Raw genomic sequence first — 17,540 nt, 5'->3', positions numbered from 1 at the left:
TATACAACTTCCAAAAACTCAATTGCCCATTACAATATCTACATATTTGACTTCCAATACAATCTAACTGCATCATCAAAAGTATCTCCTCCCTAAACAAAAACAGACTTTTAAATTCAGTCGGTTTGCTCATTTACTCACTTTTCATTCAACCAACAAGTGCTGAAGGCCAAACACTGGCCAGACACACCGCTGTGGAAGCGTAGTCGCTCAGTCATGTCCGACTCTGCGAGCCCATGGACTGTAGCCCGCAAGGCTCCTCTGGCCGTGAGATCCTCTCAGCAGGAATACTGGATGGAGTGGGTAGCCATTTCCTTCTCCAGGGGATCTTCCCAACCCAGGGATCAAACCCAGGTCTCCTACACTGCAGGCGAATTCCTTACCATCTGAGCAACCAGGGAAGCCCTCTGGTGGGCCCTAGAAAATCAAACCAAACCAGGCACTTTCTCCAAATTCAAGGAACTACCCAATATATATGCTGCCTCTGGGCTGCCTCTCCACCACCTCTCACAAGACCAGCGGGCACAAAGCAAGGTGCCGAGTCCTGTTAAAACCAGCACCAGCCAAGCAGGTGGCTGACAGGTTGCTAACAGTCTAGTCAAACATTGCTATCTGTCTGAACTATCCCAACTTCACACTCCTGAGTACACAAGAAAGCTGACTGTTTTATCTCCTCCCAACATTTCATCAAAATGCACAGAAAGAAACACAAGACAAAATCTGGCAATAACTCTATCAACCATATGCCAAAGTCTATTCACCATATGCCATAGTCTGAGTCAAAGGTCCATGAACGCACAATCAAGAAGCTCAACTGACCCAAGAGTCCATTACCATACTGTCTCGTGCTACATCTTCCAAAATGTTATCCAAGGATGAATGAGTAAGTGTAGAGACTAGCAAATGACAAGAGCAGAATGGACCACAAAGACGGGAGGACATGTCAACCATCCCCATCGCCTGAACTTGGCTCTGAAACACAGGCGCTCTGCCTACCAGAAAAAGACAGGCTGCCAGACAGGTCACTGCATGGGAACTCCTTCCAAAGTTTGGCAAAGTTGGGTTCCCTCTCTTAACCCTCCCCCCTCCTGGGAGATCTACCTCCATTCCATGATGGTAATTACTGGCCTGGGCAAGCAACAGGGAAAATTAGGGACGGCAATGGTTTATAACTGCCCAAGGACGACTCTGTAAAACAGGGTCCCAGAGAGAAAAGGCTCCACGAGCAGAACACAGGAAATAAGCAGATACTACTTTCAGGGCTGAAGAAAGCTTCAGTCATGTATGACTCTCTGGGACCCTATGGGCTGTAGCCCGCCGGGCTCCTCTGTCCATGGGGTTTTCCAGGCAAACTGCTCCTAATTCTCTAATTCATTCGGAGACCTGGACAGTCTGTGCCATGGAAATTTCCATCTCAGCCTGGCAGAGCCACACGATGATGCGTGCCTGTTAGCCCCTGGGAACAGAACAAGCCAAGGAACATGTGCAACCATATATCTTCCAGGACTAGACACAGAAACAAGAAGCTGCCTGCGATAGAAAGTTCAGTGAGGAAGACGGAAGAAGCCTCACTCACCCACTTCAAAGAAATCAACAGGAGGAGGGGAAAATACAGACCCAAGGATCAAGAGGAAGAGTATATCTCTGATGAAAATTCTCTTGAAGCTCTTGAACAGTACAGACAGTATCTTGGCAACCCTCAAAATGTTCTAGGAGGATACAGTCTCCTCCATCCAGGCTGCTGAGCGGAGCTGGGCAAAACATACCATCACCCAGGTGGTTCACGATCTCAGCTCTCGGACAAGCCTACATACTTCCCTCCATTGGGGAAGCACCCTGGGGTTTTCATCCCCCTTCATTATCTTACTTTTCATCATCATTAAGATATCCAGCAGATACTTCAGGACAATTTGGTCACGCTATTAACACTTATGTCACAATTTGTTATTTAAATACTTAAGTGTAACAAGACACTGAGCTCAAGGCTTTACGTCTGCAAATCTTACTTAATGCTTAAAATAACCACATGAAGCTTTTTTTATCTCTCATGTTTATACAGAAATTGGAGCTCTGGAACGGATAAATAATTTTTCCAAAAGTCACTTAGGTATCAAGTATCAAGATTTAAACCAGGTCTGTATCCTTCACTCTGTGCTGTATTGCTTCAGTGCTCAAGCCTGAGTCATCTTTCCAGCACACCTAGCTCCGCTGGTAAAGAATCCACCTGCAAGGCAGGAGCCCCCGGCAGCTTAAAGTCAGCCACGACTTGGCCACTAAACAACAGCCTGCCAAAGTCACTGTCTGTCAGTGAAGTATCCTACTTCATTAGATGTTTGCTGAGCACCTGTGTGAGTCAAGTGCCATCTTGGGGTAGATGGGAAATAAACCCGCTTTGAGATGTTTAGAGTCTCAAAAGTATAAAACAGATGTTACTTAGCCTTACTATGATACTACCTCCACAAGCATGTAAGATTTATAAGGGGGCGGGAGGGGTGTTTATTTTTGTTTATTCCACAAATGAACAGCATTCATGGACTGCTGTTGAATATTTTAAAAGTTTACAAGATGTGCACTCCTTAAATATATTCTCTAGCTTAAAATTAGTAAGAAACAATCTATAACAGCAACTAGGTGGTAATACATTCACGGCCTTTTAATAATTCACATTAGACATTTATTCTTGTGTATCAGTGTATTTACCAATTCAGATAATTGTACTCCAAAAATAAGACATGTGAAGTGCACAATCTTTAAGTATAAAGCTTGATAAATTTTTGCAAAATGATCATATATATATATATATGTTATCAGTCAGGGTCAGGTCAGGAAATAGAAATCACACCAGTTGTTTGAGCAGGGACAATGTAATACAAGGAATTGTTAACTGGTAGGAAGTAAATACTCAAAGGAATAAAAGAAGATTTCAAAGAAAAATAGCAGTGCAATCTCCGCCCTCTCCCCCCAAAAAATAGCCACTATCTAGACTGAAGAAGGGTGGACAGTAAGGTAATTAAGCACCCCACCCCACAAGATGAAGATTCAGACCTCCTTGGAGGGACAGAAACCGTATCAGAAGCAGCGGAGGAACTCGCCAGATGGCGGGCTGGAGCTGGGCTGTGGGCAGGGCGAGGCCTGAGGGCCACGACCTGACCTCTGAGCAGGCTGCTGGGCTCCCGAAAGGTGGTAACAGAGGGGCTGGAACCTGGGGGGGGGTCTTCCGACACAACAGCCTTGCAGTGCTCCTTCAGGGCCCTCTGTTGGGAATGCCTAATATTCCAAAGGAAAACAGTTTACAGAATCCAGCTTCATGTTACACAGTTGGGCAAGCAAGACTCAATGTGGAATTGAAGATAATCAGTTGGCGCTGGACTTCCCTGGTCGCCCAGTGGTTAAGAATCAGCCTGCCAATGCAGGCCATGTGGGTTCAATCCCTGATCCAGGGGGACCCCACATGGCCTCACGCCACAGCTACTGAAGCCTGTGATCCCCAGAGCCCCTGCTCCATGCCATCCCAACGAGAGCGCAGCACCAGCTCGTAGCAACTAGAGAAAGTGTGTGCGGCAACGAAGACCCAGCACAGCCGTAAGTCGATAAATTAGTTAAACTTTTGTAAAAAAAAGAGAAAGAAGACAGCCTGGATTCTGAAAGTTTTTCTATTCATGGTTCCGGTCCTTTGTGAGGCTAATAATTTTAGGCCAGTCAAGCTAACCCAAAAGAGTTCTAATGAGTTTCCTTTTGATAAATGTACCCCAAATGAAGAATGGGTAAACAAAATGTAGTATTCACTACATACAATGGACTATAATTCAACTTCAAAAAGAATGAAATTCTGATACATACTACAATCATAGAAGAACCTTGAAGACATTAAATGATATAAACCAGACAGGAAAGGACAAGTACTGTGTCATTCTACTCTAGGAGGCACCTAGAGTAGTCAAATTCATCAACTGTAAGATGCGCACGGAATTTCAGTCTGCGATGATGACAAAGTTCAGGAGCTGGACGACAGCAATGGCTGCACACGAAGTGAATATACCAAATGCCACTGAGCCATCAATTAAAAATGGTTAAAATGTAAAATCTGGTTACGTATAGCTTACCACAATTAATTAAAAAAAAAAAAAAAGTTTAAGCTGATTTAAAGAGGTTATATTACTTGTACCAAAAGCACCTTGATTACTGTATTTCAAGCCATTCATCATCATGAACCCAGAACACGCAACCTAAAATGTCAAACTTCACTCCCTTGATCTGCCAGCCTCACTACTGAGCTAAACTCCTCCACATGGCACATAAGGAAGACATTCCAAGTTCTAGTCTCTACTTACCTTTGTTACGTAGTTAAGAGTAGGGAAGGAGGAGTCCAAAATGGTGGTTAAAGAAAAACAGTGACTAGAAAAAGCCCCCAAAAGGGTCAGAGAAAGGGAAAAGCCCACAGAAGGGGGAAGCCTGAGACTGGAACGAGAAACTGGTGAGAAAACACAGCCAAACACGGCCCCTTCCCTGACTGGCCTTCAACACTCGCCCGACTTGGTTGCAAGTAAAAGCCCTAATTTGTACCGGCAAAACCAATCAGGCTCCAGGGACTATAAAGGGTCAAAGATAAAAAACATAAAAAGGGAAGCCAAAAGGAGTCGAGAACACTCCTATGGGAGTTGGCCCCCTCTCACACCTAGAGATGTGAGAGCTCTAACTGAGCTGTAAGTAGTCTGTCCTTACAAGTCCCTGCTACAACAAGACAAAAGCCTCCAGAAAACACTGCTGCTGCCTGCTTAAGAAACCATGCCTGTTTGAGCTGTGAGTAGTCTGTCGTTTCAATTCTCTGCAATGACGAGACAAGACCGAGGGAGAAAAAACCAACCCCAAACCTTCATCCGTAATTCCTGCCACTCCCTGGTGCACTGCTATACTTTCACTAACACTCTGTTATGCTTAACAATTAACAGAATCCCCACACTGGCTCTCTCAACGGGCACTTGTGGTAATGTTTTAAACATAAATATGTATTTTTAATGTATGGCTAATCCAAAAAAAAAATAAAAGAAAATCTATAGAAGCCAGAAAAGACAAGAATCTATAAATCCACAAGGTTATATGCAACTACTATAGTTAACATTTTCCTTGCAGCCATTATTGATTCCTAATGGCTAAAAGCCTGGGTTTTAATTATCCAGGTCCCACAGGGAGAATCCCACGGACAGAGGAGCCTGGTGGGCTACAGTGCACGAAGTCGAAAAAGTTGGACACGACTTAGCGACTAAACCACCCCTGCCACCGCGGGGAACAAGGACAAGGTCTGGGACCCAACAACCTTGGAAGGAGGAAACACAGATGTTCTCTGGAGGACAACACCTTCAAACTAAACTTCAAAAAAGTCAACAAAAAAGTTCCAAGAAACATGAATTCATAATTAAAAAAAAAAAATAACTACAAATAAAGATACAAGCCACAGTAAGGAAGAGTCAAACAGAATCAAAAACCTCTACAGAATCAGCTCCATAAAGACTGTGGGTATCAAAACTAGACTCTAAGCAGACTCTCCTTAAACTCTGTGAAATATGAAGAAATAAAAGGAGACCTAAAACTATGACAAAAGAGTAACAAATAACAACTAAGATGTGTATAAAGAACCAAACAGAACTTCTAGGAAAAAAACTAGTATTGAAATTATAGCAGATGAGTCACAACTGCATAAAGAATTAGTAAACTGGAAGATCTGAAAAAATTATCCAGAATTCAGCACAAAGAATCAAAACCACCAAATCATAAAACAAAGGTCAAGAGCACACCCTTCCTTCTTCCTTCTAACTGGAATTCCAGAAGGAGTTAGAGGACAGGAGAAAAACAATATTCAAAAATATAATGGTTGTCTATGACTGATTCATATCAATGTATGACAAAACCCACTGAAAAATAAAAAATTAAAAAAAAATATATATATATAATGGTTGTGTATGTCCCAGTGCTGATCAAGACAAAACTACCAGATTCACAAAGCAAACATATTCACCACAAAACTAAAAGAACTCTTCATCAGTACACATTAGAAACTGAAGATCAAGCAGATACAGACAGGAAAGTTTAAAACAAAATCACAATTTAAATGAAAAGCAAATTAAGAGTAAAATAGTACCAGAGTAGCTTTAAGATAAATTATCCACTTAGAAGTCTATACAGATAATAATCCTGCCTTTTGAAAACAAAGATGAAATCATCATATTCAGAGAAACACAAACTAATGTACACACTACCAATGATTCTCATTGAAGGAACTTCCAAAGAAGGTACCTCAAAAAAAGGCAGGGGGAAACAACAGAAAAAGAGGTGAGATGTAAAAATAAGAAGTAAAGACGGATTCTTTGTCTCAAAAAGAAAATGATACATATGAACAATTCCAAACAAATATTAACTGCATAAGATGATGTGTTCATGCTTAGTTGCTCAGTCATGTCTGACTCTTTGTGACCCCAAGGACTGTAGCCCACCAGGCTCCTCCGTCCATGGGATTTCCCAACCAAGATTACTGAAGTGAGCTGCCATTTCCTTCTCCAGGGGATCTTTTCAACCCAGGAACTGAACCTGCATCTCTTGCATCACAGGTAGATTCTTTACCACTGAGCAATCATATAATAATGCCTAATTTGTGGAGTTAAAAAGAAATCAAAGCAGAATTAAAACTGTAGACAACAGCATACAATTGAAAAAGGGCTGTGGTGTTACAGGTTCTGATCCTGACACAGAGAAAAGTAACTTTAGGCTTTAATGTGCTTGTTAAAGGGTGACCACAAAGTTTTCTTTAAAGAATATATAACATTCAAACTAATACAGAGGAATAAAACAGAATTAGAGAAAAAATTTAAAAAGTCAAATCAAAAGAAGACAGGAGAAAACAACAACAAAAAAAGCAGAACACACAAGAAGCGCAAAACGACTGCCAAAATGAATCCAAAAATATCAGTAACGACAATCAGTGTAAATGGACAAAAGATATAAAAACTAACCCTCGAGCTATATGCACTATTTACAAGGGATACACGTAAAACACAAGGACACGGAAAAGTTCGAGTTATCAGGCCAACACAGACACAAATACCACAAGGTCACAGAGCATAAATTTATCAAACAAGGTATATTGGAAAAACCATAACAAGCAAAGTGGCAAAGAATTTGTGATCCACCAAACACGAGTGTTTTCAGAAAAAAAGAATCCAGCTTCCACATAACCTTTCTAGACTTTGCATTATACTACAAAGCTACAGTAATCAAAACAGTATGTATGCTACTGGCACAGAAATAGACATGTAGATCACTGGAACAGAATAGAGCGCCCAGAAATAAACCCACATCTACAGTCAATTCATCTTCAATAAAGAAGGCAAGAATACAGCAGGAAGAAAAGAAATTCTCTTCAACAAATGGTGTTGGGAAAGTTACATCCAAGTCAATGAAATCAGAATACTCCCTCACACGATATACAAAAATAAATTCAAAATAGTTTAAAGACCTTAATATAAGACATGATACCATAAAACCCCTAGAAGAGAACTTAGGTGAAACATTGTCTTACATAAATTGTACCAATATTTTCTTAGATCAGTTTTCCAAGGCATAAGAAATAAAAGCAAAAATAAACAAATGGGGCCTAATCAAACATAAGAACTTTTGCACAGTAAAGGAAACTATAAACAAAAATACAACATATGGACTGGGAGAAGATATTCGCAAACAATCTAAAAAAATGAGTCAATACCCAAAATATATGAACAGCTCATACAACTCATATTGAAAAGACAAATATCTCAATCAATAAATAGAAGACCTAAATATATATTTTTCTAAAGAAGACATACAGATGGCCAAAAGGCACATGAAAAGATGCTCAACATAGCTAATGTTTAGAGAAATGCAATTTAAAACCATAAGGAGGTATCAACTCACACCAGTCAGAATGGCTATTATAAAAAAATCTACAAAAAAAATAAAATGCTGGGGAGGGTGTGGAGAACATGGCTGGTGGGAATGTAAACTGGTGAAGCCACTATGAAAAACAGTACAGAGGGTCCTTAAAAAACCAAATTAAAATTATCAAAAGATCCAGAAATCCCACTCCTGAGCATCTATCCAGAAAAGATGAAAACTTTAGTTCGAAAAGATACATGCACACCAATGTTCATAGCACCACTATTTATAATAATAAAGACATGGAAGCAACCCAAGGGCCCGTAAACAGATGACTGGCTTAAAAAGAGGTAGTGTGTGTATGCACATTCATGGTCGACTAGCACTCAGTCATAAAAAAAAGAATGAAATAGTGCCACTTGAAGCAACACAGATGGATCTAAAGAATATTACACTCAGTGAAGTCAGACAGAGAAAGACAAATACTATATGACATCACTCGTATGTAGAATCTAAAAAATAATCTAAAATTATATATACAAAACAGAAACAGACTCACAAGCACAGAAAATGAACTTATGGTTAACAAAGGGGAGAAGGGAGTGAGCCGGGATAAATTAGAAATATGGGCTTAACAGATGCAACAGAGATTTACTGTATAGCACAGGGAACTATGGGCTTCTGTGGTGGTTCAGACAGTAAAGAATTCACCTGCAATGCAGGAGACCTGGGTTTGATCCCTGGGTTGGGAAGATCCCCTGGAGGAGGGAATGGCAACTCACTCCAGTACTCTTGCCTGGAGAATCCCGTGGACAGAGGCGCCATGGGGTCGGCAAAGAGTCAGACATGACTGAGCGCCCAAGCACATACATACAGAGGGAACCGTATTTAGTATCTTGCAGTAACTTACAACGGAAAAGATTCTGAAAACAATATAAAACTGAGTCACTTTGTACATCTGAAACTAACAATACTGTAAATCAAGTATACAACTACAATTAAAAAAAAAAAAATGAAAAGAATCCAGCTTCCAACATTTGGGAAATTCTGTCCGAATGGAAGCCTACTGGTTAAAGCAGCATATTGTTGGGGAGGAACTGCTGAAGCCCACAGGCTGGCATCAACTTATTCGCCAGAGACATTAATATGCCTTTTGTTACCTGAATATTATTGACTGGAGATGTTTCAATATTTACTTACATAAATCACCAGCCACAGACATTAGTTTCTACAAAAATCGCCTTGTCAGTAATGTGCTATCAACCTGCTCCCCTTTGAGCTAAGACTGACCAGGTCAGCTCTCCAATAAGCGACCAAAGAGAGGAGGAAATGAACACTCAAGTCTTGCCTCCCTCAGGTGAAGTATAGGACAGAAAAAGACACAACAAAGAAAATTTAACCCAAAGAAAGCCGGTGTATCAACAGTATTAGCAACAAAATTAACTTTAAGGCAAAAAGAATGATTTGAAATTGTCACCACTTCATTGCACCATTTTCCTTCATAATCTTCATCTGTATGTACTGAAAAACACATCTTCAAAAATATATAACACAAGTTGTCAGAAGTTCAAGCAGAAACTGCCAATGCTACCATATGCAATTATCTCTATAATTGAGACATTAATCAAACAAAAGTTGAAAGAGCTGAACACTGCAATTAACAAGCTTGATCCAGTAACTGGAAAACACAAATTTTTCCCAAGAATGCATGAATCCTTTGCAAAAAGCTGTCCATATACTTCATAAGTCTTAAAGCAAGCCTCATACTTTCACAGTATCAGACAGACCATACCATTTGAGGATAATGCAATTACACTACAAATTAACAACAAAACTACTTTAATAAGTAAAACCTTTATGTGTGTGTTCAGCTGCTCAGCTGTATCGACCTCTTTGAGACCCTTTGGACTATAGCCCACCCGGCTCCTCTGTCCATGTGATTCTTCAGGCAAGAATACTGGAGTGGGTTGTCACTTCCTCCTTCAGGGATGGAACCCAAGTCTCCCTCATTGGAAGCAGATTCTTTACCACTGAGCCACCAAGGAAGCCCTAAATCTATATATTTGGAAACAAAAACAACCCTTGAGTCAGAGAGTATGTAAGACACTAGAAAATACTTGGAACTTACTGAAATCTACTTAGGAACATTTGTGGGATACGCTCAAGGCGGCAGGTACAGTTCATTATGGGCTTCCCTGGTGACTCAATGATAAAGAATTCACCTGCCAATGTTAAAATATGTGGGTTAGATCCCTGGGTCAGAAGATTCCCTGGAGGGGAAATGGCAACCCTCTCCAGGATTCTTGCCTGGGAAACCTGGTAGACAGAGAAGCCTGGTGGGCTACAGCCCATGGGGTCACAAGAGAGTCAGACCTAAGAACTAAACAACAATAGAAGATAACTATACCAAACCCAGAATGTTTTACAGGTGAGTTCTTCCTAACATCAAAAAAAAGGTGTCTCCAGTTTTACATAAAACCCTAGAGAATACAGAAAACATTCCACAACTCATTTCATGAGACTACTGTAACGCTAATATTAAATAATACCAAAATCTCTCAAAGACTACACAAGAAAGAAAAACTACAGGCCAATCTCATTCATGAACATGAATGCAAAAATCATTTTAAACAAAATAATAGCAAATCAAACCCAAGAATACAGAATAAAAGATAATGTATCATAAACAAGTTGTATTTCTTCCAGGAATGCAAATGTTATTCAACACTGAAAATATATTCAATCATCTCAACACACACAAAAAAATTCATTTGATCAAATTCCACAATCACTTGATTAAAACTCTTATCAAACTAGGAATAGAAGGAAAAGTCTCTAACCTTAGAAAGTCAAGTTGTGAAGGACTTCCAGAAAGGCTCTTTAAAGGGAGCTGAGTCCATGAAGACAGATCTTTGTGTGTCCACTTCTTTGAATTTGGAATAGGGACTACATGGCTAATTTCCCAACACCTACTCTGGCCTATGAGATGATGTGGATCAACTGGAATTCTCCTACACTCCTGACAGGAGGATAAATTGGTACCACACTGTTTAGAAACAGCTACATATATGATAAAACTATATAGAAAACAAGGGTGCTTAACACAAATTTCGAGATAGTGTTTATTTCTAGTTGGGTGGGAGAAGGACTTCAACTGAGGAAGTGACAACCCCTAACTGATAAAGTTCCATTTCTTTAGCTAAATGAGAGGTCCAATTGAATTCATTTCATTTCTCTGGAAACTATACATATCAGTTGGATATACTCTTCTCTGTGCATGAGGTATTACACAATACATTTTAAGTGAATGAAAAAATATCCAAAAAGCTATTTGAAAGTATCTTCTTGTTCATCTCCCTGTTTAAAAAAGAACTGCTCTTGGTAGGTAAAAGTTTTTTTTTTTTTCACTGCTATAAAAGTGCTATTGAGATCTGGCACATTAGTGGCTACTCTTTTTAAAAAAAATTGTTATTAAAGACATTCATGTGTACTCCTCCCTATATAATGCAATCAACTTGGTTTCCAAACATCACTGAAGTGCAAAAGATGTGAAGGCTTTGCAGACTCTACCGACTTGCACCAAAGATAACCACTTTCTTATATACCAACTGACATGTACCCTATTCCTGCTAAAGAAATCTTTTAAACTTGTCTTAGTAACAGCAACATTAAAAAGGAAGAACACGTACATAGACACTAAGTTCCCAAATAAACAGAGAGGCAAACTATCCTTTAATTAAGATATTAGATTTCCATCTTAAAGTGCTGTGTGACATCTCAAACAGCATCTTCTTAGCTTAAGGCAACTGTGGGACTAAACTGGAGACCCTAAATAGATACCCGAATGGTTTTAGGCTAATTTATGGATTCGGTTTCCTAAAAAATAATAATATCCCCCCCCCCCCAAAAAAATTCTCCAACTTCTGGAGCACCCGTGGCAAGTAATTTTATGAGCACTCATTCTGGAATATCCCTGACAAGGCAGGTACCAAATCCTGTAGGGTAAAGCCTCGAAAATCAACAGCGACACAAGCCAACAACAGAGTCAAGAATTCCACCCTCCCCAAATCTCCTGGAAACAGGTTGTCTTTCACACGTGATCTCCCCTGCAGAATCCCGAGGTGTGAAAAGCAATAGGGAAAATTACTGGGAATTCAGAAAAAAAGAGTCCGTAAATCATAGGGACAAAAGTTAAATCAGCTGGGACCTTGCAATTAAAGTTATTTAACCTCATTCTGCGGAGAGGGAAATCGTGTCCGGGGAAGAAGAGCACCTGCTAAGATCCAAGAGTCATTTGAATCCATCTCCTCTCAGTCCAGTGACCGTTCCCTCACCCACTCCCAAACGCTTCAATTCGCTCATGACACGGAGGTGAGGTGAGAAAACCCGCACCTCCAGTGTGGCCAGACTGTCGGGACCAGAAAGGGTCGCGCGGCCCCTCCTCTCACAGGTGGTGAAACACGTTACAAAGTGACGCAGCTAGGGCAGAAAATCAACGACCCTCTGCCACCGAGCTGCAGGAGCTCCCCGGAGGCGATGAAAATCACTGGGGACCCCACTTCCTAGCTCTAGGAGAGAGAGGGTCAAAATGAAACGGGCTCCCTAGATTTCGGCAAGAACCCCGCGTTTCCCATGCAGGAGAACTGGGGAAACGCAGACAGCTAGTGGCGCAGCTCCGAAACGCCAAGGAGGGACAGGCACCGATTCCCGCCTCTCTCCTCCGCATCCGTCCGTGGGGAGAAACGGCAACCGTGAGGATGCGGCGACTCCCGCGAGAAGAGGTACCTGATGCTCGCGCCGCAGCCCCCCGTCGTACCGGAACCGGAGCCCGCCACCTTGCTTCCGGGGTTCAGCCGCAGCAAGGACTGAGGTCTCAGGAGGGAGCCTCAGCCCCGCCCCTTCCAAGCCCCGCCCCTTCCAAGCCCTGCCCCTACGCGCGCCTAGCAGAGGACCCGGGTGACTTCCGGGACGCCGCGCGTCACTAAGCAGCCGATCCCCACTTCCGGACGCATCCTTGCCTTCCTCGCCGTCCCAGACTGCGCGAGTGCTGTCGAGATATCGGCACGTGTGATTGGCTGAGCGAGAATGCTGGTCTCCGCCGATTGGATCCGCCCCGTAGACGAGGGGATCCGCCCCGTAGACGTCGGCGGGGAGCACAGTCTCAGTGGTCCGCTTGTTTCCCGCCGGTTGCCCGCCTTGCGTTGCAATCATGGTTGACGTGATGGAGTCGCCCAAGGCGCGCATCAACGCCAGCATGCTAGCTCAGTTCATCGACCAGCCGGTCTGCTTCGTAGGGAGGCTGGAGAAGGTGCGCGCGCTCACCGCCCTGGGCTTTTTGGCGGGAGGGACCCCGTGGCCGTGGGGCTGGCCTCCCCAGAGTAGGTAACGGAGGGTGGAAGAGAGAAAGTCATATAGCATCTCTGCGCCCCGGTTTGCTTTATTTCTCGCAAGGGAACTTTTTGCACACTTTTTGACCATTGCAGCCCTATTTTTGGCTCTTAGCGCGCGGAATCGCGAAGTTGAAGGCGTTCGGTTCTAGGGTCCCGCCCTCGTTTTTTACTGGAAATTATAAACAAAACTCCATCCGTTTTCTGTTAGCCGGCCTTGACAGCTAGTCCACTTTTCTTGTTTCCTTCCTTTCTGCTGTTTCCTCTTTTCTCAAACAGCGTTTTATCGTTGAAGTCGCTTTTCTGTAAAACATTGTTTGATTGTATGTTACTAATCCAGTGCCAGTTTATCTTACCCAAGTGTTAAGAGCGCAGCCCCTCATCCTACTGGTGAGAAACAGGCCCAAAGGCTCAGAATTTGGGAGCCGAGAAAACTTTTATATGAAAGCTTACTTACTAGTTTATTTCAGTCACATTATCTTCTTGCAATAGGTGTATTTGGACTTCACAGTTATGGAAATTGGGTAAGAGTGGCATCTGGTTAAAAAGTGCTTAAGGCCACAGCAAGTAGCAAAGCTAGCATGCATACCAGATCTGACTGCACTCTTTGCAACTGTCTCGCGGGAGTAGAACCCAGGTGTTCTAATAACCAGTTTCTCTTTACTTTCCTCATGTCTAATTTTTAAAAACATAACCTCTGTGGGATATATACTGTTTAAATCATGGATGCCAGTAGATCTCACTTTTAGATAATAAGAACCCTCCTTAATTTGTTCTTATTTCTAATTTGTTCTTAGATCTTAATTTGTTCTTAGATCTAAATCTGGGTTGCCAGATTTAACAAATAAAAATAACGGGACACATTTGCACTGAAAAGGTAATTGTTGTTTATCTAAAATTCGAATTTAGGCATCATTTGATCAGGTATAGTAACAAGACAATGTGAACTAGTTAAACTGTTCAAAAAAATTGCTTTGTGTGCACTAATTAAGTGTGGGTCATTCTGCTCTTTTGTCAAATTTCTAGTCTTTTTAAGAGAATTTTAAACAATTCATATGGACTTTTAAAAAAATTATGTGTTTCTTTTTCAGATTCATCCCACTGGGAAAATGTTTATTCTTTCAGATGGTGAAGGAAAAAATGGAACTATTGAGTTGATGGAGCCCGTATGTTTAAGTATTAATTCTATGTATATTATAATTAATTCTTCATCTTATTTGGTTTGTTGCTGATGTTTCTTATTCTTGGAGTGGACGTATAAAGGATCAGCTCATCAAACTTCTCTCAAATAAAATTTGTGTCCTACTTTTACATTTCCCTTTACTTTTCTAACCAATGATTTTTTGGGGCTCTGTCATTTTTAAATAAATGCTGACAACTCTCATTCCTTATGAAAGACCAGAAAATCACTTAAGAAAAAAATTATTTTTAAATCACTTTTCCCTTCCTCAGTAGTTTCACATTTTTAAAATTCAGTTTTTTGTTTTTGTTTACATTTATTTTCAGTTGTCACTTGCTTTTACCGTTTATGTGTATGGTATACTTTCTTCGTCTTTTATGAAGACAGATGTGTGTGCTGTTTGGTTAATGCATACAGAACTCTCTGTACAAATATAGATAATAGAAAGTTCCTTTCAATGAGTCCTTTTAAACAAATTACTCCTTGTGGAAATACTGGATAGTCTCAGGATCTTTAAGTGATTTTTGTCTTCAACTTAAACATTTAACTGTAACTTTAGACCTGAAGCCGCTGCTAAAGGTTACTGGACTGGTGACATGCGGACAGTAATAAGTACTCAAACATCTTTAACAAGTTACAATTCCATTTTTGCATTGATAAATCTTAAAATTATTTTGCTGCATGAAATGAAAGATTAGGAAAATCTAGAACAATTTTCCAAGTTAATTATCAGCTGAAAATGTGATAACAGCAAGTTGGTATTTTGTTCTTTGTGTTAGCTTGATGAAGAAATCTCTGGAATCGTGGAAGTAATTGGAAGAGTGACGGCCAAGGCAACCATTATGTGTGCATCTTATGTCCAGTTTAAAGAAGATAATCATCCTTTTGGTAAATAAAACATTCTGTGATTCATGTAATTAGGAGGAAAACAACTTTATTTTTAACTTGCTATGTCTTGGTCTTGAGTTTCAGTCCTGCTACACTTTCAATTTCTGTATTACTTTCTGATCCCAAAGGAAAATACTAGGACATTTTGGCCTACTTCTAAATAATGCTTCTGTATGTAAGAAACACAATGAAGGTTAGTATTTGTGGGAAGAGAATTTTTTAAAACAAAGTAAACAAAACAAAAATACTGTTAATAGTTTTTTTTAATTTGATTTTAATATATAAAGGCATCACATAATGCACAACACCTAAATCACAACCAGGCAAGAATGGTGCCTGTACAATGGAAGTCAAAATAGAAGTTATACTCCATGAATTTTGGAAATCATGGAAGTTCTACTGCATGACTTTTATTTTTTGGACCCATACTTAAATAAATATGACCCATATCACAGTTCTAGCAAATGGATTGTGAAAATAAGTTGACCTCTAAAAGGGAGAGAAAAGAGAAACAGGTAGAACTGTTTAAGTAATAATTGATATTACAACCTTCCACTGTAGATTAAATGTTTGCTAACCTATTTCTTGCAGATCTTGGACTTTACAATGAGGCTGTGAAGATTACCCATGAGTTCCCTCAGTTTTTCCCTTTGGGAGTTGTGCAGTATGGTTGAACTATTTTGATGATTGCCAGTGAGCTACACTGAAGACTATTAAAGGAGGCCCCTGATATTTGAAGGAGCAATTCCTGAGATTTTTAATATTTAATTTGTTCTCTTCTTAATTTCATTTACCTAACTTTATTAGATATTCCAGTGTGCCATTTTTGACAGAACTGGCTTATTGACAGTTCTCATCTAAGTTCTCATAAAAAGTAATTTCTCTGGCATGTGGTCAGATTTAAAATGCAAGGAAGAAAAAAACAGTTGGTTGAACTTAGTTTTTTGCTTTATTAATAAAAGCTTATGTGCCGTTGGTCGTATCGTTCTTCTTTCAGTCACCTGTTCAAACACAAACTTGGAATTTAATAACTGTCAAGTCAGGGCTTAAGATTTCCCAAATGAAACCCTGGGTCAACCGTGTTAAGAATGTACTGCTACCTCATGAACTATACCATGTCAATCACTTCCTTGACACTGTGAAAAAATGATGATATTAAAAGAGCAAACAGAATCCAACATCTTCTGTAATTTGTGAATACCAGTATTAGGGCATTCTACAGAATCAGAACCAACAGGATATATATGGATATGTAAATGAATTGTTACACAAGTTGGCTTACGTGGTTATGGAGGTGGAGAAGTCACCGGATGTGCAGTCTAGAGAACCAAGAAAGTCGGTGGTGTACAGTGCGAGTCCAAAAGCCTGACAACAAGGGAACTTGATGGTGTCACTTGCAGTCCAAGTTCAGAGATCTGAGAACAGGGAGGACACTGCTGTAAGTCCAAGAGTCTAAAGGCCATCTTTACTCAATCTGCTGATTTAGATGCTAATCTGTTCCAGAAGCACCCTCACAGATATACCCAGAAACAACGTTTTACCAGCTATCTGGGTATCCCTTAGCCCAGTCATACCTGACACATAAAAGGTAACCATCATAGCACCTCTTTCTCAGGATTTTATTAATAACAACTATCAAAATTAATTTGAAATTTCTGTATTCTCCTACTTCATACCACCAACACTGGTGACAGTTGTTGCAAGGGTGCAACAGTAACAGAGTAATTGGTGACCTGCAAGGCCACAAGTTTTATGGCTTGACCCATTTTCTTCAGTGAGGAAATAAATTCTAAATCCATTCAGGTTATAGATCATGCCAAGAATATTTAAATTGGTAACATCTTCAATTTCATCCCCAAATATTCTACAAATTACCTAAGCAACAGAGCTACTCATGGTCAAGCATTTTATTACAGTAAGTAAAGACAATATTGGTCTCCCAAGGTGGCTCCAGTGGTAAGGAATCTGCCTGCCAATGCAGGAGAGTCAGGTTCAATCCCTGGGTCAGGAAGATCCTTTGAGATCCCTTGGAGCAGGAAATGGCAATGCACTCCAGTATTCTTAGCGGGAAAATCCCATGGACAAGTAGAGCCTGGCAGGCTACAGTCCATGGGGTTGCAAAGAATCAGACCCGACTGAACACACACATACATACATAAAGAACTGTAATTGAAATTCAGGTG

At 40.5% G+C, this 17,540-nt stretch overlaps 2 protein-coding genes across 4 annotated transcripts in view; one reads left to right on the top strand and one right to left on the bottom strand.

Annotated features, from left to right (window-relative positions):
• The window catches only part of UMAD1 (UBAP1-MVB12-associated (UMA) domain containing 1), a 339,161-nt gene extending 326,356 nt beyond the window's left edge, over positions 1-12,805 (bottom strand). For all 3 annotated transcript variants that reach the window (XM_065939072.1, XM_065939073.1, XM_065939074.1), the window contains exon 1: positions 12,688-12,805. The gene's annotated coding sequence lies outside the window, so the exon portion shown is untranslated. The remainder of the gene's footprint in view (positions 1-12,687) is intronic.
• Positions 12,806-13,025: 220 nt separating this feature from the next.
• On the top strand, positions 13,026-16,332 carry RPA3 (replication protein A3). The gene is made up of 4 exons (XM_065939054.1): positions 13,026-13,210; positions 14,381-14,455; positions 15,249-15,357; positions 15,949-16,332. The coding sequence occupies exons 1-4, from the start codon at positions 13,112-13,114 to the stop codon at positions 16,029-16,031; spliced, it is 366 nt and encodes a 121-aa protein (XP_065795126.1). The 5' UTR covers positions 13,026-13,111; the 3' UTR covers positions 16,032-16,332.
• Positions 16,333-17,540: the final 1,208 nt, after the last annotated feature.

This window comes from Muntiacus reevesi, chromosome 6, assembly GCF_963930625.1.
Source record: "Muntiacus reevesi chromosome 6, mMunRee1.1, whole genome shotgun sequence".
In the NCBI taxonomy this organism is placed as follows: domain Eukaryota; kingdom Metazoa; phylum Chordata; class Mammalia; order Artiodactyla; family Cervidae; genus Muntiacus; species Muntiacus reevesi.
Note: the sequence above shows the minus strand (reverse complement) of the source record. Positions and strands in the feature narration are given on the sequence as shown.